The 25,483-nt window shown below is 52.4% G+C and overlaps 4 protein-coding genes across 9 annotated transcripts in view; 3 read left to right on the top strand and 1 right to left on the bottom strand.

Moving 5' to 3' along the window:
• ITPKC (inositol-trisphosphate 3-kinase C) overlaps positions 1-2,047 on the top strand; it is an 18,657-nt gene extending 16,610 nt beyond the window's left edge. The window contains exon 7 of the mRNA XM_069550792.1: positions 614-2,047. Within this exon, the coding sequence (XP_069406893.1) occupies positions 614-817 (204 nt within the window). The 3' untranslated portion in view covers positions 818-2,047. The remainder of the gene's footprint in view (positions 1-613) is intronic.
• ACTMAP (actin maturation protease) lies at positions 2,037-10,250 on the bottom strand. Of its 2 annotated transcripts, XM_069550797.1 has the most exons (7): positions 10,002-10,250; positions 9,263-9,359; positions 6,012-6,080; positions 5,407-5,531; positions 4,506-4,635; positions 4,325-4,395; positions 2,037-3,570 (listed from the first exon to the last, which is right to left on the bottom strand). In XM_069550797.1, the coding sequence occupies exons 4-7, from the start codon at positions 5,507-5,509 to the stop codon at positions 3,233-3,235; spliced, it is 642 nt and encodes a 213-aa protein (XP_069406898.1). In that variant the 5' UTR covers positions 5,510-5,531; positions 6,012-6,080; positions 9,263-9,359; positions 10,002-10,250; the 3' UTR covers positions 2,037-3,232. The 2 variants fall into 2 exon arrangements, with proteins under 2 accessions (XP_069406898.1, XP_069406897.1); XM_069550796.1 differs by lacking the exon at positions 10,002-10,250 and having other exon boundaries at positions 9,263-9,666.
• SNRPA (small nuclear ribonucleoprotein polypeptide A) lies at positions 10,069-21,411 on the top strand. Of its 2 annotated transcripts, XM_069550798.1 has the most exons (7): positions 10,069-10,666; positions 11,129-11,223; positions 14,328-14,500; positions 16,739-16,918; positions 19,009-19,182; positions 19,606-19,694; positions 21,033-21,411. In XM_069550798.1, the coding sequence occupies exons 2-7, from the start codon at positions 11,151-11,153 to the stop codon at positions 21,190-21,192; spliced, it is 849 nt and encodes a 282-aa protein (XP_069406899.1). In that variant the 5' UTR covers positions 10,069-10,666; positions 11,129-11,150; the 3' UTR covers positions 21,193-21,411. The 2 variants fall into 2 exon arrangements, with proteins under 2 accessions (XP_069406899.1, XP_069406900.1); XM_069550799.1 differs by lacking the exon at positions 10,069-10,666 and having other exon boundaries at positions 10,906-11,223.
• On the top strand, positions 21,090-25,274 carry MIA (MIA SH3 domain containing). 4 transcript variants are annotated; one of them, XM_069550805.1, is made up of 6 exons: positions 21,090-21,981; positions 22,376-22,654; positions 23,895-24,042; positions 24,136-24,269; positions 24,753-24,863; positions 25,183-25,274. In XM_069550805.1, exons 3-6 carry the CDS (start codon positions 23,916-23,918, stop codon positions 25,204-25,206), a joined length of 396 nt encoding a protein of 131 aa, XP_069406906.1. In that variant the 5' UTR covers positions 21,090-21,981; positions 22,376-22,654; positions 23,895-23,915; the 3' UTR covers positions 25,207-25,274. The 4 variants fall into 4 exon arrangements, with proteins under 4 accessions (XP_069406906.1, XP_069406907.1, XP_069406908.1 ...); XM_069550806.1 differs by having other exon boundaries at positions 21,504-21,981; positions 23,911-24,042; XM_069550807.1 differs by having other exon boundaries at positions 21,553-22,654; positions 23,971-24,042.
• Positions 25,275-25,483: the final 209 nt, after the last annotated feature.

Genomic DNA, 25,483 nt, shown 5'->3' on the forward strand with positions numbered 1-25,483 from the left:
GATCACCAGTAGCAATTCCCTGGGGCTGAGTAGCTGCTGCCCCTTACCATGAGGAGGCATTATCCATACCCTCAGTCCCCACCAGGCTCCTTTGACCCATTTGGGATCCTGCAGGCATTGGATTTTGTACTCCAGTTTGAAAAGGGGTAACAGCTAACACTGTTTTACATCAAAAACTTTCTTATTTTAGCTGTCAGGTCTTAGTTACAAGCTCTCGGGCTTCTCTGGTCACTGGCTTCTTTCTAGTTGCAATGTGCAGGCTTAGGAGTTGCCTCACTCCTTGTCCGCTGCATTGCAACGTGGATTCTTAACCACTGGACCACCAGGGAAATCCGTATTTTGCATTTGTTTATACAGGCAAGTCTTCTAAGAGCTTTATGTGGATTACTTCTATAGATAATATGCATAGCAGTCTTTGAGGTAAATGGTAAGGAGAGTTAAAAGTCCCCTGCCCAGGGAGGGGCATGCAGCCTGTAAGTGGCAGAGCTGGGGCTTGAACCCAGGCAGCCTGACTCCAAAGTCCATGCTATCAGCCACCCTCTCAGCTGTCTGCTGGGGCAGGGACCTTGGCCGTGCCTGCCCCTCCCTTTAACCTCCTGCCTCTCCTCTGCAGGTGGTAGGCAGTTCCCTCCTCTTTGTGCACGACCACACCGGCCTGGCCAAGGTCTGGATGATTGACTTCGGCAAGACCGTGGCCCTGCCTGACCACCAGACACTCAGCCACCGGCTGCCCTGGGCTGAAGGCAATCGCGAGGACGGCTACCTCTGGGGCCTGGACAACATGATCTGCCTGCTCCAGGGCCTGGCCCAGAGCTGACCTGCTTGTCCACAACCAGGTTCATTTATTGGATGGTGCCCATCTGGCTGGAGGGGCCTCGAGATCTGCCACAGGGGAGCTGAAGTCCAGGGATGGGAGAGGTGGCATCGCACACCACGCAGGACCAGTGTGGAAGATCCGAAGGGCCTTGGAGATGGGGGTGGGGGCCCGCGCCACCCTTTGACAAGATGGGAGGTTGTTAAGAACCGGAGAGGCAGTGTGACCTGGCTGGGGCCCGTGGTTGAGTCAGAACCAGACTGGGCCCCTGACCAGCCAGGAGGGGATGCAGCGGCCGCAGCTAAACCACGCGCCCTGAAAGAACGCAGTGCCCACGCTTGCACAGTACAGGCGTGACCTCGGGCCTGTGGCCACAAGAGTGACTGTGACCATGGCCCCTCCCTCTGCGGGCTGAATGCTGGCGGGGCTGGAGAGCCAGACCTCATTAGCGAACAAACGCAGCAGCTCTCCTCCCACCTAGCAGTTATGGCCCCTACTCTTCACCTGGGGGTGGCTGAGGCTGGCAGAGGGTGTGCGGGTGTGGCGCTGTGGGTTGGGCCTGAGGGCTGACACCGCTGGGCAGGGCTCGGTTCACCCTGTCCTACTGGCCCCTGTCCCCACGGGCTCCTTCCCTGCTCCCAGAACTGCTGACCCCCTGCCGACCGAAACCACAGCCACATCCCGTGCAGCCACTGTGACAGCACCATCTCGACCCTCAGGCACCAGCCTCAGCTGGGGACTTCCTCCTCCTGCCCTTTCTGTCTCCTTCCTCCTAGAGGGCTGCGGTCGCAGTGAGGGCTTTCTGACGCCAGGCAGACTTGGGCCTGGCTCGGGACCCAGCTACTCTCCTCGGGAGCGCCCCCTCTCCGGCCTCTGCTGGGAAGATGCCCTGCTTGGTTGGGCCTGAGGTGCAGGGTGGGCGGGGCTGGCAACCTGGTCCAAACCAGAAGACCCCAGCACCCTGAGGTGCAGGTGGAGTCCCTCTGTCCTCCAGCTCCCAACTTTGGGTTCCTGGCCCACCAAGCTGGGCTGGGGGAAGAGAGGTGCCCCCTCCCCCTTAGCCAAAGCTCTCGCGTGGTCTTCCAGGCTGAGGGTTGCTCCTTTTCTACTGACCATCTTTATACTTATTTATACGAGAGGTAGTTTGATGGGGTCACACTGGGGATCAGGAGGCAACATCGCTTCACTGCCTTCCCCCTGCAACGACACCCCAATAAACACATTTGTAGTTCATTTCGTGGAGTCTTTTTTTTACATCTGGAGCTTATGGGCTCAAAGCTCATAACTGGGGCATTAGCGCCACATGAGGTGAGGGGATGACGACAGGTCTGGGGTAGAAGTGGGCTCAGAGCTGGTGGTTCATTCATCAGCTTCACTGAGTTGCTATTCTTGGGCCTGGCCCGCCCCGACCCCACCTGTCTAGGTGCTGTGTGCCTGGCTTGAATCTGGCCCTGCCACTGGCCAACCCTGTGACCTCAGGCCAGTGACAGTACTTCTCCAGCCTGTTTTTCCCTCAAAAACAGGGAGGATCTAGTGCCCTCCTTATAGGGTTGGAAGACTTGATGAGTTAACTGTGAAGGGGTTGGCACAAATAACTAGCAGTGGGAGCTTTCGCTTTTTAAATTAGGAGAGAACACAGGTGGGGGAGGTGCTGAGCCTGAGGGCCTCTTCCCTGAGGAAGTGATAAGGAACCAGGACCGTGGAGTTCAGGGGTTGTAATGGAGGGCTGGGTACAGGCAAAGGACACCCCAGGCAGCTGAGACACCACTGGCGGCAGAAAGTGTGAGGAGGAACCTGGGGCGAGGGAGACAGGTGAGTTTAGTATCCAGGAGGATGCAGCACGAGGAGCATGCAGGAGGTGCCGGAAGCTTCTCTGGAGGGCAGTGGTGAAACATGGTTTGGGTTTTGTTTTTGGCCACACCATGTGGCACGCAGGATCTTAGCTCCCAACCAGGGGTCAGAATCTGTACCTCCTGCAGTGGAAGCACGGAGTCTTGACCACTGGATCGCCAGGAAGTCCACAGTTCGTGTTTTAAAAGGCTTCTCTGGCTTGACGTGAAGACACTGGGAGGCAAGGGGCGCAGGGAGAGGGTGGTCAGCAGCCAGAAATGGGTGGATGCAGCACTGATGGGGGTGGGGGGTTGCTGAATAGCCCTGGGGTCTCAGCGGTTGTCATTCTCTCCCCTGCAGAGAGGCAGCTGGTCTGTGTGGCTCCTGGCTATAACCCCAGCCCAGAGTAGGTGCTCAATACTGGGAGGTGGGCTTGGGGGAGTTGGGGTGATGCCCAGGATGGATTTGGGGGACCCTGAACGAAGGATCTCTGGTTTGAGGTTCAGTCCAACCCCTTGGGCTGTCGCTCAGAGAGAGAAGCCGGGCACTCTGTGGCTGGTGACACAGCTGAGCTGGGGCCACAGCAGCCTAGTGGCTGGAGTCCTGTGGTCGAAGGAGCAGGGCCTGGCCACAGAGGCCGGCCTGCACCCCGCCGGCAGGCACCACATACTCCCGGCCATCCGCAGCCCGAGAGGGCGAGAAGTCTGTCAGCTGCAGATTGCTGTCCCGGACTTGGTCATAGTCCCACAGCTGGTGGTGCCAACTCTTGCCCTGCTTGGCGAGGAGGTATACAGCCCCCAGGGAGCCTTCTTCCGGCAGGGACGGTGGCTGTTGGGGTGTGCTGGGCACTGGGTGGAACAGGCCTGGCAGCTCGGGATCCTCTGAGTAGCCAAGGCTGGGCACATGCTGCACACCCAGCAGGACCCCTGCGGGGAAGAGGGGGTGGCTGTGAGTAGGAGCTGAGCCCTGACGAGGGGCTGGGGCTCCCGGAGTCCCCCCACTGCCCTCCGGGGTGGGCGCTGCCATGAGCCCTGCACTGACACAGCGTGGGCACAGCTGGGCTTGGATTTGAACCGATGGTGCTGGGCTCCAGAACTGCAGGCATTTTAAGTCCAGCCTGCAACAGCCTGTCAGCACAGGGAGGTGGCCAAGGCAGCACTGAACAGAGCAGACACCACCACCTAGTTGCTGCGAGCTGTCTAGGAGAGCTGTGCTCAGAGGTGTGCAACCAGGGCGCCGCCTTCTACCAGGCAGGTGGGAAGATGAAGCTGCTGACTATAGCTAACACTAACTGAGACATGGAACCCACCAGGCACCACTTAAAGAGTTTGAACATTCAAACAGCCCTCTGCCCTGGGGACTGTTCACCCTGATTTCCAGATGGGGACCTGGAGATCCAGAGTCACAGAGCCTGGGAGTGTCTGGACCAGGTTTGCAGCCCAGTTTGATCCTCCTCTGTGCTCTGAGTTTCTTGTTTGGGAAAAACCCTGATTGACAGATGCTGAAGTACCTGCTCCCGGCCAGGACCCTGCTAACTACCCTGTAGGGACAAAGGTGGTCCAACCCTGACTCCTGCCTTGAGTAGTGTGGAGGGGCTGGCACGAGGGTGAGCATGTGAGGAGGGGAGACGGGATCAGGGAGACCCACAGTGAGGGGCCAGGGCAGGGGAGGGGGACCCACCTGCACTCACAGCCCAGTGGGCCTTGTGGCCCTTCCTCTGACACGGCTCGTGGTTGAAGTCCTCGTCGTAGCTGCGCTGCGGTCAAGGCCAATGCTGGGGGGCGGCCCCGGGACACACACACACATACTCGCCCCCGACTCTCCCCATCCCAGCCCGGCTCCCTCCCTGACCCTGGGATACGGGATTAGGAGGGGGTGTCCGGCGACAACGTGCTGCAGGACGTGGTCTCTGTTGGGACCGCCCAGGCCGCCGCAGAGCACCTCTGCCTGGCAGCCCAGTGCCTCCTGGGCCAGCCTGCCCATGTCAGCCACTGCAGGGACAGAGCAGACACACGAGGAGCAGTCACTGTGCACCAGGCACCGGAGAAAGGCTTTTAGCAATCAGTGCCTATAACCCTCACTGTGACCATCATCTCTTTGTGCAAACGTGGAAAACGAGCCACAGAAAGACACAGCTCCTGTATTAATGCATGTGTGTGGAATTTAGAAAACTGGTACATATGATCCTACTGGCAAAACAGAGACACTGACACACAGACGCAGACAGTAAATGTATGGATACCAAGCGGGCGGGGGTGAGAGGAACGGGGAGATTGCAATTGACACCTATGTACTATTGATACGATGTATGAAATAGACAACTAATGAGAATCTCGTGTACAGAACAGGGAACTCAATGCACTATGGTGACCTGAATGACAAGGAAGTCCTCAAGAGAGGGCGTACATCTACGTGTATGGCTGACTGATCCTGCTGTCCAGCAGAAACTGACACAACATTGTGAAGCAACTCTACTGCAAAAAAAATTTAAAAAAAAAAAAAAAAAGTGAGGCACAGAGAGGATAAGTTGCTTGTCTATGGTGACGCAGCAGGAAGTGGCAGAGCTGGGCTGGGAACCCAGGTGGCCTGGTTCCAGAGTCCACCTCATAATACTCTGCTCTTCTTCGGCAGGGCGGAGGCGGTGGGGGAAGAAGGGTGCAAAGAACAGAACAAAGTCCCCCATGTGCCTGATGTGTCCCAGCCAAGCTCTCCAGTCCCCTCCTGCAGGACATCTGGGTAACACCCTTCCACACCCAACCTACCTGAGAACATCTCCCCCTGGACCGTGTATCCTCTCTCCATGGCCACCTGCACGAGTCTCTCCAAGGGGGTGCCGCTGGGGGGCGCCAGGAGGGTGCCTGCCATCCACAAGGCCACCAGCCCACACCTGGGGAGAGACAGGCCCAGTCCCCCAACCTCTAATTCGAGTCTTTCCTGGCCCCCTCTGCCCTGGAAGCTGGAGTGTAGGGAACAGTTTGCCGCCACGGGGGAATTCCCTTGTCTCCCAGGTCAAGTGGGGAGACCTGACTTCCCCCTCCTAGCAGAGAGGATGGCCAAGGCCTGAACCCAAGGCTGGAGGGCTAAGGTGGAGTGAGTGGGTGGCAGGTTAGGCAGACATGTCACCTGGGCTTCCAGGAGGAGCAGGTGCCAAGGGGGACTCAGAGATAATGGACTTGTTTGTTTCAATTTACTGTGCATGCTCCCAGGACCCTGACCTGGGTAAGTTCCCCTTCTCCTTCCCCCTAGGCTGCCTGGGACGAACCCACTCTTCCCACACTCCCCGGTCAATCCTCACAGAGGGTGGTGAGGGCAAAGGCTTGAGGGCACAGCCGGCCAACGGGCTGGGGTCCCGAATCAGGGTACGTACTGAGGGCCTTCTTGTATGAGGGAGGGCAGGTCAGCGCAGAAGAGGATCCACTGCAGGTCACTTCTGAAACTGAATCAGAGGCGCATTCAGGTCACGAGGGAACCAGATCCTAGGGTCTCACCCTCAAGGGCTGCTCTTGGCTGGGTCAGACTGCCTTCATCCCTGATGAGACACTTCCCTTCCCCACCTGTTTTCTCATCTGTTCAATGGCAATCATTCTTCTGCCTGCTACTCCCTGCTTTTTCTCAGCCATTGAAGGGGCAAAGAGCAGATGTGCAAAAGCTTTGCAACTAGGAGTCAGAGGAATTTATTAGAAGGGGTGTCTCTATATCATGTTGAGCCCTAGTGGCTCAGTGGTAAAGAACCAGCCTGCCAATGCAGGAGACTCGGGTTTGATCCCTCAGTCGAGACGATCCCCTGGAAAAGGGAATGGGAATCCACTCTAGTATTCTGGCCTGGAGAATCCCATGGAGGACCCTGGTGGGCTACAGCTGCAAAGAACTTGACATGACTTAGCGGCTGAGCACGCATGCATGCTCTACACCATGGATGAAAAAATTAACGAAAGAAAGAAGAGAAAATTTTACTGGAGCCAACCTGAGGATTATAACCTGGGAGACAGTCTTTCAGAACGCTCTGAGGACTTCTCCACCCATCAGATGTCAAAACACAGTTATACGTTAAGTTTTTGAGGCAAAGGGTTGCCAAAATATTACTGACAGTTTACTCAATCCAGATCTACAAGTACAAAGCAAGTTGTGGGACATGGGTCATTTTGACCCCTTAACAAGATTAAGAAGGAAAGTCTTTTGATGAGATTGCTGCTGCTGCTAAGTCGCTTCAGTCATGTCCGACTCTGTGCGACCCCATAGACAGCAGCCCACCAGGCTCCCCTGTCCCTGGGATTCTCCAGGCAAGAACACTGGAGTGGGTTGCCATTTCCTTCTCCAGTGCATGAAAGTGAAAAGTGAAAGGGAAGTTGCTCAGTCATGTCCAACTCTTCGAGACCCCATGGACTGCAGCCTAACGGGCTCCTCCATCCATGGGATTTTCCAGGCAAGAGTACTGGAGTGGGGTGCCACTGCCTTCTCCGTTTGATGAGATTAAGAAGGAATATCACTCTGTAAGGAGGTCTGGTAAATGCACACTAAATGGGAGGGAGGAGGCCCAAATGGGCAAAGAAACAATTCACATTTAAATTTTATCTTGCTGGGACTTCCCTGTTGGTCCAGTGGTTAAGACTTTGCCTTCCAAAGCAGGAGATGCAGGTTTGATCCCTGGTTGGGGAACTAAGATCCCACAAGCCCAAACGACCAAAAAACCGGAACATAAACAACAGAAGCAATACTGTAACAAATTCAATAAAGACTTTAAAAATGATCCACATCAAGAAAAAGAAATTTTTCTCGTCTTGCCATAAAACATGAATTTAATTTCATCAATGCTGAAACTCTCCATGTTTTCTCCTCTCAAGCCTGTTCTTCTCGCAGTTAGGATGAAAATCCCTTCACTCGGCCTTGAGCAAAACCAGGTGACAGCTCCAGGCCTAAGAGATCACTGATAAAAGTCAGGCCCAGCCCCTTCTAGGGGAGGCCACTCAGAATATTTTGGTGATTCCAATCCTCCCCCCCTCCCAACCAGGGCTCAGGAAGTGCTGGGCAATGTGCTTATATCTCTATCCCAAAGCCAATGAAAGGGCAAGGCTGGGAGGCACCTTCCTGATGAGAGGAGATACCACAGCACATTGGTTAAAAGCAGGGCACCACCCCCGCCCCGCCCTGCAAAAAGCAGGGCGCCCCATTGCCATGCCCTTCCTCTTCTAAGCACTGTGGCCAAGTGACTTAACCAATGTGAATCTCAGCTTCCTCATCTGAAAAATGGGGTAACAATAGTTCCTGCCCTGAGAGGGGAGAGATAAATTCAAAGGTTGAGTTTAAAACAGATATGCTATTTTGTATCTGGAGGAGGGCATGGCAACCCACTCCAGTATTCTTGCCTGGAAAATCCCCATGGACAGAGGAGCCTGGTGGGCTACAGTCCATGGGGTCACAAAGAGTTAGATGCGACTGAAGTGACTTAGCATGTATGCATGCATGCATATATGTATGTGTGTATGTGTATCTGAATCATTGTGTTGTACACCTGAAAATAACATGACCTTATAAGTCCACTATACTTCAATTAAAAAAAAGAATAGTTCCTGCCCCATGGAATTGCTGAGGCAATTAATGAGTAAAAAACACTTAGAACAGCACTTGGCATATATAGATAATGGGTGGTTGTTACTTGCATTCAATTTGCCTCTCTATGGGGGAATTCCCCAGCAATCCAGTGGTTAGGCTCTGTGCGTCCATTACTGGTGATGTGGGTTTTATTCCTGGTTGGGGAACTAATATTCCACATGCCACACAGTGCAGCAGAAACAAAAAACAAAACAATTCGTCTTACTATACCTGGGGCCTTTAGGACTGATTATAAACTTGTCTAGAGAACTGGAAATTCCTTCGGGACAGGTCATTTCTCCCTTTCCCCTTCACCCCCAGCCCATGTCTAGGCCCCTTCCGTCCTGCCTGGGTCTCTGTGTGCTCCAGCTTCCTTCTGGGCCCCTAGCCTCCAGTCTTACCATCTCCACTCCTGGAAGGCAGCCTCCCTCCCTCCCTGGAAGGGCACAAAGCCCTTCCACAGCTCCCCAGAGCCCTCAGGACAGTCCACCTTCTTTCACAGCAACCCTCCCCACCCCACCCCCCGCCCCGGCTCCAATGCCCTGTGTAGGGCTCCTGGCCACCTGGGAAACCCCACATTTGCCCCTTCTCTGTCAAATATTTGCAGATCCCTGAAAAGAACATCTCTTCATTTCACTTTTGGGCCCAGGCAAAAGCTATTTACTCTTCTCATCAAGAAACTTCCTCGACAGCACTCAGGGGTTCCCTCCTCTAGACAAGCCCCTGGGACCCCCCACTCCTGAGGCACCACCTCCCTCTAGACTCCCTCCCGACGGCTCTGACCTCTCTGGGCTGTCACTGTGGTGGAAGGAGCAATCTGTTTCTCCCACTGGATGAGGTGCTCTCAAGGAGCATGAGCTTTCTTCATTGCTGAAGGCACACAGCTACTGAAAGCGTCTAAATAGGGAGCTGAAGCAGACTGTTTGCCCTTGAGAACATGGGAAACCCCAAGAGAAGATGACTGAAGTTATGTGGGGAGAGGTGGTTGGGTGAGACCACGGGTGGGAGGGATGGGCCATGGGACCCTACCGGTCCTTGTGCAGCTTCAGGAGCCTCTTCACGTCCTCTCTGCTCCCGGGGACTGGGCCGGCCCTCTCCAAGGCCTCCTTCAGGAGGTGACTCTTCTCTAGGCCGAAGACATGAGGGGGAGCAAACCCAGTGGTAGGGGGTGGAGGCGGCAGTGGGGGTGGTGGGGGAACAGGGGCCTGGAAACTCGAGGGTGGAAAAGCTAATTCGGGGAGGTTTAGGGGAAGGGGAGGAAGTGGAATATTAAGGGCCTGGGATGCAGGGGTTTCGGGAGGAGGAATTGGTGGCTCTGCAGGGGGAGAACATGGAGAAATCATTTTGGTCTGTGACTTAGGCTGAAAGGTCGAGAATGGGAGAGAGGGGACAGATCCTCCAAAATGTGGTCACAGGGATGGAGAGTCTGACAGTCTTAGAGCTGAACTCCTGATCTGGGAGCTGAAGTTGGGACTGCAAAAAAACAGGGCTAAAATCTGTAACCTTGGGAGCAGGGATTGAAGCTGACGCAAATCACAAAGAATCTGAGGGTTAAGGGGTCCTTTAATGTGCAAACAGATCTGTGGTACAGAGTTGGGATGCAGAGCTCAAAGAGAGAGGCTTAGTAGGAGTTAACTTCTTATCCTGGGCTCGTTTAGAAAGTTAGGAAATTATGGGACACGGAAGCCCAGGCCTGGGGCAAGGCACGTAAAGCGTGGGATTGAGGACCCCTGGGCTAAAAACTGGAAGAATTTAGAAGAGATCCTACCCTCTTCGCACCTCAGACCGGAGTTTGGAACCTTAGAGCTGACCTTTGAGTCAGAGGTCAAAAGGACACTTGGCAGGGAAATTAGCCTAGTTGTGGAGAAAGTCCTGAAATCGGGGCGCAACAGGAAGTCTTGTGGGCTGGAGAAGGCTCACAGGTTGGAGGTCGTTGGGAGCCCCCATACGGCTGGGGTAACAGGGCCGGGCACTAAAACGCGCCTACCCTTGCCGCAAAATGGCTGCCGCAGCGTACAGCCTTTCCCAAATCCCGCGGTAAGACTCGCAACTCAAGCCCGCCCCTTTAACGATCACGTGACAGAGACGGGCTGCGAAAGAAAGGCCTTGGAAGAGACTGCCGCAAGAACCGAGTCCCGATTGGCAAGAGGCGCGTGAGGGGGCGCGGCCTTCACTGATTGGTCCGTAGTCGCGTGCGCCGCAAAAGGGTTTGCAGGGGCTGGGCGGAGTTTTTCTGCTGAGGCGCGAACCCAATTGCCGTTTTTATTGGCAAAATCTGGGTCCGGGAGCTAGCCTTACTCTGATTGGCCAAGCTACCAAGTTTCTGCGCAGGGGTTGGCTTGTAGATAGACAAGGCGGGTCTAGAGGAGGAAGTTTTGCGGTCGGCGCTCAGCAGCGTAGCAGGCATCGCTTGCGGGAGCTGAGTCTGTTTCGGTGAGTATTCTTGGGCACAAACGGCCGTAGGCGCCTGGCGGCGGAGCGCTTGACGCCCGGGCTTTCCTGCGCCTCGTGTAGTGGGAACTATTTTTTTTCTGCTCGAGGCCAGGGTTCGGCAAAGTCGTCCCGCTTGCCTTAACTGGCGCTTACATCCGGGCCATTTCTCCTGGGCGGGTCTCTGAGCGCGTGGGCCAGTGGGAATCGCCACCTAGGCCGCTCCGCCTACTAAGTCGAGTAGAGCATCCTGGGACTCGTAGTAAACCTCACGAGATTTCCCTCACCACGCGGGGAGGAGAAGCTGTGTGCTGCGTTTGCTTTGTTTTCCGAGCCGTGCTTCCCTCTTTCCTCCTCTGTACCTTACTTGACTTTCTCTTGGAAGGAAGATCCTTTAGTAGCCCGCGTTGGGACAAAAGGATTTTCAGAAGCCCAGGACTGAGTGGGACTTTTTCATTCTTTCAGCCCTACCTCAGCAACTTACTCCATGGCAGTTCCCGAGACCCGCCCCAACCACACTATTTATATCAACAATCTCAATGAGAAGATCAAGAAGGATGGTGAGTTTTCGGGATAGTCCGGACACCAGGCTATCCCGCACGAACCTGCTCCCTCTTCTGTCCCCAGCATTCTCCAGCCAAACTCTTTTAAGTTCGGCCTTTGCACAAGCAGTGCTTTTGATATTTCCTCATTTTCTCCTACACTTTTCCCGGTAACCTGGTAACTTGCTTGTCTTTCAAGGTTTCAGCTTCAAGACGCCCCTCCTCCAGGATGCCTCCCCCTTCCCTTTTCCACCCACGTGCTTGCCTCTGACTTCCTAAAACCCTGAACCTCCCCAGCCAAGTCCTGATCTGGCTGTCAGGGGACTGTCTCTCTCCTGGCCTTTGAGCTCCAGGAGGGTAAGAACTGCAACTGTTGGTCACTGTCATGGCCTCAAGTGAATAATCCACAGTGAAAACGTTTCATTTCAAAATAAAGTGAAATGAACCGTGATGGCGGGTAACACTGGTACCAGGTGCTGATCTATAAATAATGGTTGCATTTAACTTTCACAGCAATCCTGCAGGAAGGACCTATTGTTCCCATTTCTTAGATTAGAAACTGAGACTCCACAGGGATGTGATTCTCGCAAGGCATACAGCAGGGAAACGTGCTTGAGACCACTATATGGAATTCTGGTTAAGAACTCGATTCTAGATATGACATACTTTTCTTTTTTCTTGAGCAAGTTATCACTTTTTATTGAACTTCATGTTTTTATATATATAGGAAAGCTGGGCAAAATCTGTGCACAGATGTTATAGGGAATATATGAGCTAAACTTCCATGCCTTTTTTTTTATGGTGCCTAGCTGTTAGTAAGGGTTGGATATAAGTGTTAGCTCTTATTATCTCCTCAAGAAAACTGGTAGGAGAACTGAAGGAGCTTGCTGGCATTAAGTTGAGGTTACTGATAAAGTTGCTATTGAAGATAATAAACAAGCCATGTAAATCCCTCATATACTGTTAGAGCATTGTGCCCAGCCAGTTCTCTGTGGAGCTGTGGACACAGTGGTGACTGAGACAGTCCTGGTCCTGACTTCATGGAACCACAGTCTAGTAGAGATGACAGATCTGCTCCCAGACAGTGATAGCCCAGAGTAGCCATGGCCATAATTGGGGGAAGTTGAGGCATAGTAGTCAAGGCTGGGATTGGGCACTTGGAAAAGGGTATTCAGGTTCACAGAACAGGAGACATTTTGGGAAAGCCTACCAGGGAGAGGAAGCAGCATCTGTGTTACAATGAGGGAGAAGAGTGACTAACCTGGACCAGCATGTGCAAATATCCAGGGGCAAAAGAGAGCCCAGGGCATTCTGGGAACCACATGTACTGCAGTTTTGGGTGCCTGAGACTTAGAGGGTGGGGATTCATGGAGAACATTCAGGCAAGCAGTGCACTCTGGCTCCTGATGCCTTGAGGGCTGGGTGGGTGTTTTACTTCATCCTGAGGGCTTTGGGGAGCCAGGCAAGGGATGCAGTTAATTGTGAAAGATCTTTCCAGCTGTGGAGGGTGAACTTGTGTGGGCAAGAAAGGAGACTGGGCAGAGGCCCAGCACCCAGGGGAATGACTCGGGCCTGCACTGGGTTCACGGGGATGGCAAGTGGAGACAAATCTCAGAATTGTCATCAGAATTTCTGGCCGTTTGCTTCCCTCTTTACCCGACCCCCCTTTTCTTTCCTGCTGTCTCTTCGGCCAGGTGTCTTAAGCTCAGGTACCTTCTTTGCATAAGACGGGTACCCTTTCCTGGCTGTCCATTTGCTAGGGAGGTTTGGTGGTCCTGGGTTCAGATGGACTTGGGTCCTCGGTCAGTGACAGATCCTCTGAGAGCCTCTATCCACATTAGTAAAATTGGGGCAGTTATAATTGCTCACTCATGGAGTAGAGGTAAAAATTCAGTGAAGTTATTCCCAGAAATCATTTAATGATGTGTTTATTCAGGCAGATGTATTTGGAGATTTGTGTGCTGGCAACTATACTGTTCATTAGGGGTTTGTTTTTTTTTTTTTTGGCTCACACCAAGGGACTTATGGAGAAGGCAATGACACTCCACTCCAGTACTCTTGCCTGGAAAATCCCATGGACGGAGGAGCCTGGTAGGCTGTAGCCCATGGGGTCGCTAAGAGTCAGGACACGACTGAGCGACTTCACTTTCACTTTTCACTTTCCTGCATTGGAGAAGGAAATGGCAACCTGCTCCAGTTCTTGCCTGGAGAATCCCAGGGACGGGGGAGCCTGGGGGCCTGCCGTCTCTAGGGTCACATAGAGTCCGACACGACTGAAGTGACTTAGCAAGGGGCTTATGGGATTTTAGTTCCCTGACCAGGGATTGAACCTGGACCCTTGTCAATAAGAGCACAGAGTTCTAACCGCTGGACCACTAGGGAGTTCCCTGTGGGGATATTGTGATAAACAAATAGGATAGACTTGTACCTCTTCAGAAAGAGGACCAAACAAAAAGGAAACAAACATGATGTCAGGAGGTGGGAAGTGCCATGAAAGAAAAGCAAGTAGGTTCTCACGGTGAGAGGAGTGACATGAGGGGTCTCTCACCATGGTGGTCAGGGAAGGCCTCAGGCGGTAACATCTCTGCTGAGTCCTGGGTGACTGGAAGGAGGCAGCCATGTACACATCAGGAGAAAGTTGCTCCTAGTAGAGGGAGCAGTCAGTGGAAAGGTCCTGAGGCAAGGTTGCTGTGACGAGCCTGAGAAAGGGCTGGGAGGCCAGTGTGGCTAGAGCTATAGGAGTGAAGATGGGGCATGGGGAGAGATGAGGTGGGAGAAGTCACCAGGGCCAGATCAGAGGGGCTTGTGTCACAGTGCTGGAGACAATTAAAGTCCTTGCATTTATCGAGCATTTGCTGTGTGCCCTCTGTATGTGTGACTCATGTTCCCCTGCAGCGACCTTGTGGGGTAGGTATCGTGTCGTGACTGTTGACCTACTACAGAGTCAATGCACATGACCACCTGAGTGGTTCTAGACTGCTGATGGTATTGCTCAGTACTCTTGTCAATGGGCTGATGGTTTCCCTTCTGGGCTGCATTTCCTCTGAAAAGCGGAGCTCCAGCCCCAGGACATGATACCCCAGCCTACAGTCACCCCTGGGTCTTTTCTCTCCCCACTGCAGAGCTGAAGAAGTCCCTGTATGCCATCTTCTCCCAGTTTGGCCAGATCCTGGATATACTGGTGTCACGAAGCCTGAAGATGAGGGGCCAGGCCTTTGTCATCTTCAAGGAGGTCAGCAGTGCCACCAACGCCCTGCGTTCCATGCAGGGCTTCCCCTTCTACGACAAGCCCATGGTGAGCACCGGGTGTGGAGGGTATGGGTGTGTGCCTGCGCCAAGTGTTGTTGCAGGCTGGATGGGTCTGGACTACTGTCGCCTGTAGTCCAGAGCCTTAAGGATGGGAGTTCCTCCTGCTGGTCCTCGGTATCCACTGTTCACTGTACTGGGGCAGTGGAGACACACAGCAGTCATGAGAAGTTCCAGCTCTGCCCTCGTAGACCCACAGTGCCGCTGGAGAGACATGCCTGTCTCCAGGTGGCGACGACCCGAGGGGTCAGGGCTTGGACATGCGAATGCACGGAACTCAGGGAGCTTACTCTCACCCGGTCTGGGAGTTTGCAGGGGAGCCTTTCTGGATGAGTAAGAGTTGGAGAAGAGTAGCTGAGAATGACAAACAAACTAAGGATGGGAGATGACCAAGAACCTGTGTAACTGAGGAAGTGAGTCAGGTTCATTCAGCAGAAGTGAAGGGTGGGAGATGGTGGGGTGGGCGTGGCCTGGAGAGTTGTCAGAAGTCAGGCTAAGGAGCTGATCCTGAAGGTGGACTTGACTCCAAGGTTGCTGGCAAATCATGGAGGGGTTAGGGAGATGCCTGTGGCTGCTGGGGAGGATGGATTCAGTTGTGGGAGATGGGGTTCAGTTGTGAGGGTGAGGCTGGGTCAGGGTCCCAGGTCTGGAATAAGGGGAGAGTTCATCTAGCATCAGGGGTTCCATTGATGGCTAACACTGGGTACCAGGTGCTGATGTATAAATCACTGTTACATGGGGCCATGGGATGGGAGGAAGTGGGTTACAGATGTTCAGTAGGCCTTGAACAGATGGGAGTCTATTGTTCAGAGTCCTTGCGCTGATCCAGAATTCCTGTCATATCAATCAGTTCTCACCTGATTGGAATATGCCTCCCTGAACCAGTAGGGTGGTGACAGCAAGTGTCAGTGCCTGCAGGTCCCAGGCAGGTTGCTTCACGTGAACGACATTGGCCCCAGGGGCACAGGGCGGGCCTGGTGCCCTCACCTCCTTCCAGAAGGGGCTGTTCTCTGACAGCCTGTGTGTCCTATTGTGGGTGTGTGAGCCCACAGTTGCCACGTCTTCCATTGCTTTTCTGGAGTAGCTGGAAATTCCCTTTTGAGGACTAAAAATCATAAATCATTTTACGTGGACCTTCCTCCCCTGCTTTTCTCTAACATCACTGCTTGAACCATAGGAAATGCTGAGCCACTGTGAGCTCTATCAGGGAATCTTGTCAAGTCTATCTGGGAAACCTGCACTGAAAACAAAATTAAAAAGAACCAACAACACAAGAAATCCAAAGCTCCACTCCAAAAAAACCCTCCACTGATTCTTCCCACTCCTCCCCTGGTACCCGCCTAGTCCCACCTGCGACCCTTCTCCCTGTTTTGACCCCCTGCTCCTCCCAGGCCTCTCTCCATCCCGTGGCCACAGCGCTCCTTGGGAGTCACAAGTGAGAGCTTGTCATCCCCTTGCTTATAACACTCTGTGACTCCTGGCTTGCTCAGGAAAAGACAAAGTCCCAAGGCCCCCTGTTGGCTCTGTGATGTCGCCTCCCTCCCCACCCGCGTAGGCCTCCCTGCTGTTCCTTGAACACACCCCATACGCTGGCTCTTCGAGGCTCTTCCTTGTGCTTTTTTCCCTAGATGCCTGCGTGCCCCCCTCCCTGTCTTTACGCCAGCATTAGCTCCCTGAGGTCTTTCTGGCTGCACTCTGAAATTTTCACTTCTTCTCATTTCACTTCTCAACTCCTCACCTCCTCTTCCCGTTGGTTCACTTTTTGATCTCTGCCATATTGTCCCCAGCGAACTAATGCCACGAGGGCGGGGCTTTTGTGTGATTGGCTCATTGCTGAATCCTGAGCACATTTGGGTACTCTGTAACCCACTGAATGAGATTTAGTTTGGAGCCTCGGTCTCGTGTGTGATGGAAAGCCCCCTGTATAGTGCTCCTGTCCTGGCCTGTTTCCTTGTACCCTGAGCAATGCTTGGGGCTGTCCCATCTTCTATCAGAATCCCAGCATCCATTCCGGAGAGCTTGCTGCACGCCAGGCACTGTCTAAAGCATGTTTTAGCTCCTGGTCCTCCTGGTCATCCTTTGAAGTGGGAAATACTTCAGTACCCATTTGACGGATGGAGACATCGAGGCCAAGGGATTTCTATGTTGTTTCCCACCAAGCTCCAGGCAAGGTCTGATTTGGGCTCCTAAGTCCAGTCTCCTTCACCCTCTGCTCTCTGTTGGGCAGCGCATCCAATACGCCAAGACCGACTCGGATATCATTGCCAAGATGAAGGGCACCTTTGTGGAGCGGGACCGCAAGCGGGAAAAGAGGAAGCCCAAGAGCCAGGAGACCCCAGCTGCCAAAAAAGCCGTGCAGGGAGGGGCAGCCGCCCCTGTGGTGGGCACCGTGCAAGGGCCTGTCCCGGTAAGCCAGGGCGCACAGACGCAGCCCTCTCCCCATCAGGTCTTCCTCAGCCTCATAGGCTGGCGTGGGGGTGCAGTAGGGAAAGGTATCCCCTTGGGGATCCAGACATTCCCCCCACTTCCATTTTTCTTGTGGAGATTGTGTGCCTGTCTGTAGCGGGGTGAGCATATGAATGATGGTATCTCCACTTGGAAATGTCTAATGTCTATACCTCTCTGCCAGTTTTTTTGGGAATCTTTTTCTGTGTGTCTCAGTCTTTTTGTTTTTTTCTCTCCTTGACCTTGATTTTGTTGTGTCTTCTAAAGTCAGTGTCTGTGTAGCAAATCCAGAGGAAACCACTAACCAGCTATTAGGATTGAAAAGAATTTCATTTAACAAGGTCACCAGATCAATATGGAAAACTCAGTTTTGTTTCTGTACAGTAGCAACAAACAAGGATACTTCAAATCGAAAAACACCCCAAGGAAAGTGTGCAAGGCCGCCCACTGAAATGATAGAACATGGCTGAGAGAAATTGGAAGACTTAGTGCTATTAAGATGTCATTTCTCTTCAAACTGGTTTAGGAGCCAACTCTGTTCCAATCAGAATCCCTAGAGGAATTTGTGGGGACAGACAGGCTGTCTGTAAATGTCTGTGATGGCAAAGCTGGGGCCTGTTGTTCAGGAATGGTATGATATTAGCCTGAGGATGGGAAGATGGACCAGTGGGGCAGAGTAGAGTCCAGAAACACACACTTGTGTATGTGGTCACTCTGTATATGACTGAGGTTTCACTGCTCTCCAGTGGTGAAAGGGCTTTTTCCCCTAGTAAATTGTACTGGACCAGTTGGATATTTGTAAGAGGAAAAAGTTAAGCCCTGCCTTGGCTACATATAAGTTAATTTGAGATAAATGGTAGACTTGAATGTGTCAGCACCAGTAATCAAAGTTCTTGAAGAAAACAGAAAAATGTCTTTATGACCTTGATGAGGCCGTAAAAGTAGAAACATCCTGTTTTCTAAACAAGATACAGAAAGCATAAAGTACTAAAGAAAAGATGAATGAATTGGACCCACTCTGGTCTCCGAACCTTCTGATGGCTTGTCTTGTGTCGGTGTCCGTGTCTGGGTTAAGCTGCCCCACTCTTACCCTCTCTGCTCTTGCTGTGCCCAGCTGTCCGTCCAACTTTGACTTCACATGGGTTTCAGCTCCTGTCTCCCCTGGGAGCACGTGCTTTTTGCCTTCAGCCTCTCTCCCTTCCCCTTGTTGTCACTCCTTCCCATGTCTTTCTGCATCAACCCTGACCATCCCCATCCACCTATGCCTTTCACTGTCTGTTCTCTGGGCCTGTTTCTTTCTCCATACAGTCTGTTTGTTTATTTGGCTGTGTTGGGTCTTAGTTGCGGCATGCAGGATCTTCCTGTTTTGACACACTGACTTTCCAGTTGTGGTGTGCAGCCTTAGCTGCTCCGCAGCACGTGGGGTCTTAGTTCCCAGACGAGGGATCAAACTCGTGTCCCCTGCATTGTAAGGCAGATTCTTAACCACTGGACCAGGGAAGTCCCCGTAAAGTTTTAAAGCAGTGCAGCATGCTGCTTATAGTGTTTATTCCATCCCTTTTAGTTGATAATGTTTTTATTTTTCTCCTAGTCTTTTTTTCCCCAGTAGGCCCCTAACTTTGTTCATATGTCTACAAGCAAAATTAGGCCATTCTAATTTTTCTTTCCTTTTTTGGGGTCGGGGAAGCCATACTGAGTGACGTGTGGGATCTTAGTTCGCTGACCAGGGATTGAACCTGTTCCCCCTGCAGTAGAAGCACCAAGTTCTAACCACTGGACAGCTAGGGAGTTCCCTAACCAATTTTTATATGTTAAAAAAGTTTCTATTTATTTTTCTAATTTGATGTCCCCTGTGACCTTGGGCCTGATCTGCTCCATCCATCCCTCTTTGGATGCCTTTCTTGCCTTTTCCAAGTCTGGATCTTTTCTGTGTCTCACACCCGGGGTTTCCTGTAACAACAACCTTTTCTCCTCTCTGCTTCCTCCCAACACTGAAAGCACACCTCCTCCCACCTGCTGGTGCCCCTCAGCCCTGCCCTCCTCTCCCCACAGGGCATGCCGCCGATGACTCAGGCGCCCCGCATCATGCACCACATGCCGGGCCAGCCCCCCTACATGCCGCCACCGGGCATGATCCCGCCTCCAGGCCTGGCGCCTGGCCAGCTCCCTCCGGGGGCCATGCCGCCACAGCAGCTTATGCCAGGGCAGATGCCACCTGCCCAGCCTGTAAGTGTCTGGTCCTCCCGGGGTCTGGTATAGTCAGGAGACAGGAATGGCAGGCAGGGCGCTGTTTTAGGTTGGGTGGTCTGGGCAGGCCTCCCCGAGGAGGTGCTGTTGGAGGATGAAGATTTAGCAGTGGCTTCAGGCCCTGGGACAGAGGAATTGGTGTGTTTGCTGGAGCAGGTCAAGGGGAGGCTGGAACGGGGGTGGGCTGCACCTCGGTTCACTCTGAACTTCTGCTGAGCACCCACTTACAGGTGCAGGTGTGCTCTCTTGTGGCTTACAGTCTAGGGTACAGTCGGGTAGACAGGCAACAACATGGGGTCTGTTAGGTGAAAGACGAGAAAGAATCCAGGCAGGGAGAGGCTGGAGGGCGGGAGGGCCATAGATCCCCGACCAGACTTACCGTCTCCCGTCGCTCTCCTGCAGCTTTCAGAGAATCCACCAAATCACATTTTGTTCCTTACCAACCTACCGGAAGAGACCAACGAGCTCATGCTTTCCATGCTTTTCAACCAGTAAGTGGGGCCTGTGGCTGGGCTGGGCCCAGAGGGTGGTGGCCGTGAGGTGGCACCACAGGGACAAGCCTCATGGTTCTGTTCGTGGAGGCCGAGCCTGTGCAGGCAGGCACAGTGCCTGGAGGCCAGAGGGAGGAGGCTGAGGCCGGCCCTGCAGCGGCCAGGCGTGGCCGTCAGCAGTGGCCAGGATGGGCAGACTGTCCTTTGCCTTTATGGAGATGACTCTGGATCTCATCTTCCCAGTCTCTAACTTAGACAAAGGCGAGGTGCAAGTCCAGCAACAGTGAGATGTCACTGAATGCTGGCTAGACTGGAAGAAGTCAGCCTGTTCAGACTGCAGGTGTGGGGTTGGGGGGTGTTCAACCCCTCGGGGATATGCGTGGATGTGGGCCATTCCGTGGTGTAACTGTCCGCTGTTAGTCAAGTGCTCACCTAGATTTCTCTGGTGGCTCAACAGTAAAGAATCCACTGCTAATCCAGGAGATGGAGGTTTGATCCCTTGGAAAAGGAAATGACAACCCACTCCAGCATTCTTGCCTAGGAAATCCCATGGACAGTGGAGCCTAGGGTCACAGAGTTGGGCGTGACTTTGTGACTAAAGAATAACACTTGGTGACTTTGCTCCTGACTGTATGCAATTCTGTCATGCCCAGGGGGCTGGGTGGGGCATTCCTCATGGTGTGGTCGGGAGCTGGAGGCAGCCTGGGAGAAGGGCGAAGTCAAGTACAGGTGCTCGCAGTTAGAGGGAGCAGGACCCTTTATACCCAGGTTGAGAGGAAATTTTGAAAAACTGAATGAAACAAAAATCATACCATTCAATTTTATACCATGTCCACAAAACAATGCACAGTTTCTAAGAATACTGATGGGGAATCCTGAGGATGGTTGCCTAATGGGGAAGGAACTAAGGAATGAGAAGAGGGAAATGAAAGAAACAGCAGATCATAAAAGTAGAGGGTAGTGGTTATTTTGGGGCTTCCTAGGTGGCTTGTTGGTAAAGAACTCGTCTGCCAGTGCAGAGAATGCAGGTTTGATCCCCGGGTTGGGAAGATCCCTTGGAGAAGGACATGGCAACCCACTTCAGTATTCCTGCTTAGAGAATCTCCATGGACAGAGGATCCTGGTGGGCTACAGTCCATGGGGTTGCAAAGAGCCGGACTCAGCTGAGCACATCAACTTAGCACTGTCTCCATTTTGGGCTGGATGATCCTTTGTTATCGGGGCCGTCTTCTGCATCATGGGGTGTTTAGCGGTATTCCTGGCCCCTACTCACTGGATGCTGGAATGTTCGAGGGAAGTGCTGAGGCTGGATCCCTGAGGTCTCTTCCTTTCTCTCAGGTTCCCTGGGTTCAAGGAGGTCCGGCTGGTCCCTGGGCGGCACGACATCGCCTTCGTGGAGTTTGACAATGAGGTGCAGGCAGGGGCCGCTCGAGATGCCCTGCAGGGCTTCAAGATCACCCAGAACAACGCCATGAAGATCTCCTTTGCCAAGAAGTAGCACCCTTTCCCCATGCCTGTCCCGGCCCCCTGTTTTGGGGCCACCCCCTCCCCCCTTGGTTCAGCCCCCTGAAGGTAAGTCCCCCTTGGGGGCCTTCTTGGAGCCGTGTGTGAGTGAGTGGTCGCCACACAGCATTGTACCCAGAGTCTGTCCCCAGACATTGCACCTGGCGCTGTTAGGCTGGAATTAAAGTGTTTTTTGCGGTTTGTTTTTTCACAACCATTTGTTTTTATTTTCTTATCCTCCCTGTTTCCCTTCCCTGCACACCAGAATATTCTTAGTGTTTGCACAGCTCAGCACATTGAGGGATTGCAACCTTGGGAAAATACAGAATAGTGTAGCATCACTGTCCAAACTTTTAAGTCACTTTTACTATTTTGGCAGATTTCTGTTTTGTCTCAAATCAGAATTCAGGGCAAGAAGTTAAAACCCAGGCTGCCAAATACAGCTGGGCAGGTTCTATACTGCACAAGATGTTGCTTTTAATGGCACACCATTCACTGTATAGACTCATGTTGATTGCGATAATGTTCTGACATGATAGAGTGTTAAGAAAGAGGTTTTTCTTTACCTTTTTCTAGACAAAAATGCCTTCTCTCATAGCAGGAGTCTCACAGAAACCACTCTAGGTACTTCAGGAAGAAATGGAAGGAAAATGAGTATTCATGGAATCATTCAAAGGATGGTAGGAATGGAAGTTTGGATGGGAGACGAGCTGAGTTCAACTTTGCAGCCCCTGATTGAGCTGCAGTCTCTGGAGTTCAGGAAGAGGTCCCTGCTGCTGCTGCGGTGAGGGCCCGTGCTGACTTGATCACACACAGGAGATAGCAGCCAGGAGCTTCGGGCAGGTGGCTGAATCAGTCTCCCTCCAGTGCTGCAGCTGCAGTGGAGGCTAGAAGATGTGGTTTCTGGCTGGACAGTTAAATGCCCAGCTGAAGCTGGATAAGAAGGGGAGATTGAATGGGGGACCTTCCTTAGCAGTCTGTCACAGATCTGACTTGACAATTTTTAAGTTGACTAAATGTGTGTGTGTAAATATATATACATACATAACTTAAAACCCTTTCTCACACCATATAGATAGCAAAATGAGATCCCTTGCCAGAAATAGAAAATTACTACAAAAATAAATACAGTGAGGCACAGTGTTAAATTCTCCCTGGATGTCTTTTCCCGTGTCAAGGCTCTGAGCCCCAGCTTGCATCTACTCTGCTCTCTCCATTAAAGAAGAACGACAGTGTTGGAAACGCTGAAGATTTACGGCACCACATGCACACTTCCTCCTCGTAGGATCTGAAAGATGGAAGCGGGAGGGTGATTGTCACCTTCACTACATCAAGTTATTGCAGACAGCACGTGGGAACATGGTCTCTGGACAGACCCCCCCCCGAACTCCCACGATAGACAACTGATGTCCCCACTCTGAGCTTCATTTCTTCCTGAGCTGTGCACCCCACCCCAGGTACTTAGCAAGCACTCAGTAAATTCCCCAGATAACTTGCCAAGTACCTAATACACACCAAGTACTGTTACGTCATAGGATATGCAGTAGTTAATGAAACAGACAAGCTAATTTCAGATGCTGGGTTCTGATAGTAAAACTGACATGATGGGGTGGTGGAGCTGGGGAGCAGTAACGGGTGATCAAGGGAAGCCTCTCTGGGAGGTGACATGAATAGAGCTATTTGATGCTTGCCTGGTACTTGGTGCTGGGTTTTGTGTGTGTGGAGATGGCTTAGGCTCAGTCTTAGACCAGAAGGAATCCTTCCCCACCCCAAGCCTATGTTTGTCCATTTTCTTCCCCTAAAACTAAAGTTTGGACTTGCTGGCTAGAGGTGAGAATACCTGAGGAACGAGATGGGTCTTCATAGGAGACTTGAGTTCACATCCTCTGCCACTCTTTCATTCTGGCCTTGGGCAGCTGACAGCTCCAAGCCCAGTAGTGATGGGTATGGGCCTGCAGCCAGATCTAGCCTCTCCACTTACACTAACCCTGGACAGGTTCCTTAAGGCTCTGTGCTTCCATTTCTACCTAAAATGGGATTATGACGGTCCCCCTTCAAGTTGGTGCAGGCTATGTACTTGAGCTAATTAAAAATATGCATGGTGAATTCTTTACTAAATAACTAGTATCCTTTCAGATGAGAAAGGTGAGGCTCTGAGAGTAGTTTAGTGCAGTCAGGAAGTGGTTTCTGAGAAGAAATAGTGATCGTGGTTGGACATCGCCTAGCCTAAGGACCAACATATAATAATCACTCCGTACTTGAGAGCTGGGGCTATTTCTGGCAATCAAAGGGCTGCCTTGTTCTGCTGCCCCTCAGCACAGGAAATTCCAAGGTGGTTTTTCCATACTGGCTCCTCTTGTTCTGTCTCCGGGGACATGGCCGAGGGGCCTAGGTCTCCAAGCCAACTCAAAAAAGATGGAATTGAATATTTTAACCTGCCTGTCTGGGCCCCTCTGTTGAGGGGGGTGACTTGTTACTTGGAGTGGCCTGGGCTGCCTTGGGGCTCTCTGGGTATTTCCTTGTGCTGGCAACCCTCACCCTGTCGTTGAAATGGTTCTGCCTGGGTAGCAGCCTCTAGGTGGTGTGGGCGAAATCTGGGACTGGTTTAAGGAGGGGACCAGACCCAGAACACAGGTTTCTTTATGCTACTGCCGAGGGAGGGCAGGAGGAAACTTAGAGACCCCATTCCTGCCTTAGCCACTGTCTTGCCCAGAGTCCATGATGGCTTGGTCCTTGGTGTTTCTCGGTGTCGTCTTGCTGTCTGCCTTCCCAGGGCCTAGTGCTGGGGGCCGCCCCATGCCCAAGCTGGCTGACCGGAAGATGTGTGCCGATGAGGAATGCAGCCGTAAGCGTTAGGGGTCCCGGGGGGTATGGAGGGCTTGGGTTGCTAGCCTGTGTGAGGAGGGTGCCTTCACTCCCTTCTATATTCCTTCTCCAGACCCCATCTCCATGGCCGTGGCCCTTCAGGACTACGTGGCCCCTGACTGCCGTTTCTTGACCATACACCAGGGCCAAGTGGTGTATGTCTTCTCCAAGCTCAAGGGCCGAGGGCGGCTCTTCTGGGGAGGCAGTGTGAGTCTTGGGAGAACAGAGGAGGAAAGGGTAGAGAGCTGGGGTGGGAGCGTACTGTATTTTTTTACCTACAGGGCGAATCGGGGGCGGGGGGTGAACTGAAATAGAGTCAGCAGGGGGTGGCTGCTGTGATCCACTCTATTTTTCTTTCTTCAGCAATTATTAGGGCATGTCCTGTAGTGCCAAATTGCTATAGACACCGAAAGTATGATAAAGGATGACACTTTTATTCTAATGGAAGGAGACAAGCCATCAAAAATACCAACTCGTGTGTACTGCTTTAAGAATTAGTATAAAGTGACTGGGTGACTAATTCACATGGGGTGGTCAGGGAGGACTTTCCAGCAGGTGACTTTAAGCTGAGATTGGACTGACAAGGATGGAGCCAACTAAGTGATCAGGGAGGAGCAAGTGTGCACAGGACTTGAGCAGGAGTAAGCTTGCCATGTTCCCAGACCCCGGCTTTTAACTTCTCTTCCCTAGGTTCAGGGAGATTACTATGGAGACGGAGTTGCTCGCCTGGGCTATTTCCCCAGTAGCATCGTACGTGAAGACCAGACCCTGAAACCTGCCAAAACCGATGTGAAGACAGATGTGAGTATCTTGGGGGCTGGTAGGAATCGAGGGAGAACCTTTGCATTGCAATGACAGGCAAAGATGCTCCTAACCTCGGCTCCCTGGCAGCCTAGCTGCATGTGCTGGAACAGACTCCCTGCCTTTTCTTATCTGAAAGATGAGTGATTTCTAAATCCTAGTTTGATTGAGAGCTGCACAGTTGAGGGCTCCAGGCTAATTTGCATAGCACTTGTGCAGCCAAACCTGGTCCCTGAGGCTGCAGCATTTGCTAAAACCACTAGATCCTTTGTGGTGACCACTGGTTTTCTCCCCACTGTTTCCCCTTTCTCTTTTTCAGATATGGGATTTCTACTGCCAGTGAGCTCAGTCTATGCTGTCAGTGCTGTTGTTTCTCCCCGACTTTATGCAAATACATCAGCCAAGTGCAAACTGGGTGTCTGTGGTCTTTGTGGTGTGGGGATCTAGAAAAAAATGTTTCTCCCAGGTTTCTGAATCTAGCCAATCAACCCACCAACTGTGGTGACAAAGTGGTTGCTAGGCAGAGTTTCATGGACTGAAAGCTCTGCCCTAAGCTCGGTCGAGTTGGGCTCCTAAGCTTAGCTATTACAGACAAATAAATGAGAAGATGGAGTAACTGA

Source organism: Ovis canadensis, chromosome 14 (genome assembly GCF_042477335.2).
Source record: "Ovis canadensis isolate MfBH-ARS-UI-01 breed Bighorn chromosome 14, ARS-UI_OviCan_v2, whole genome shotgun sequence".
NCBI lineage: Eukaryota > Metazoa > Chordata > Mammalia > Artiodactyla > Bovidae > Ovis > Ovis canadensis.

Coding starts and splice junctions, on each gene's coding strand:
- ACTMAP (XM_069550796.1), bottom strand. CDS start 9,576: ATGATTTCTCCATGTTCTCCCCCTGCAGAGCCACCAATTCCTCCTCCC. Junction 4,636..5,406: donor CCAGGGGGAGATGTTCTCAG/GTAGGTTGGGTG, acceptor CTGTCCCTGCAG/TGGCTGACATGGGCAGGCTG. Junction 3,571..4,324: donor CCACTGGGCTGTGAGTGCAG/GTGGGTCCCCCT, acceptor TCTTCCCCGCAG/GGGTCCTGCTGGGTGTGCAG.
- SNRPA (XM_069550798.1), top strand. CDS start 11,151: ATGGCAGTTCCCGAGACCCGCCCCAACCACACTATTTATATCAACAAT. Junction 14,501..16,738: donor CCTTCTACGACAAGCCCATG/GTGAGCACCGGG, acceptor TCTGTTGGGCAG/CGCATCCAATACGCCAAGAC. Junction 19,183..19,605: donor AGATGCCACCTGCCCAGCCT/GTAAGTGTCTGG, acceptor GCTCTCCTGCAG/CTTTCAGAGAATCCACCAAA.
- MIA (XM_069550805.1), top strand. CDS start 23,916: ATGATGGCTTGGTCCTTGGTGTTTCTCGGTGTCGTCTTGCTGTCTGCC. Junction 24,270..24,752: donor GGCTCTTCTGGGGAGGCAGT/GTGAGTCTTGGG, acceptor TCTCTTCCCTAG/GTTCAGGGAGATTACTATGG. Junction 24,864..25,182: donor AAACCGATGTGAAGACAGAT/GTGAGTATCTTG, acceptor TCTCTTTTTCAG/ATATGGGATTTCTACTGCCA.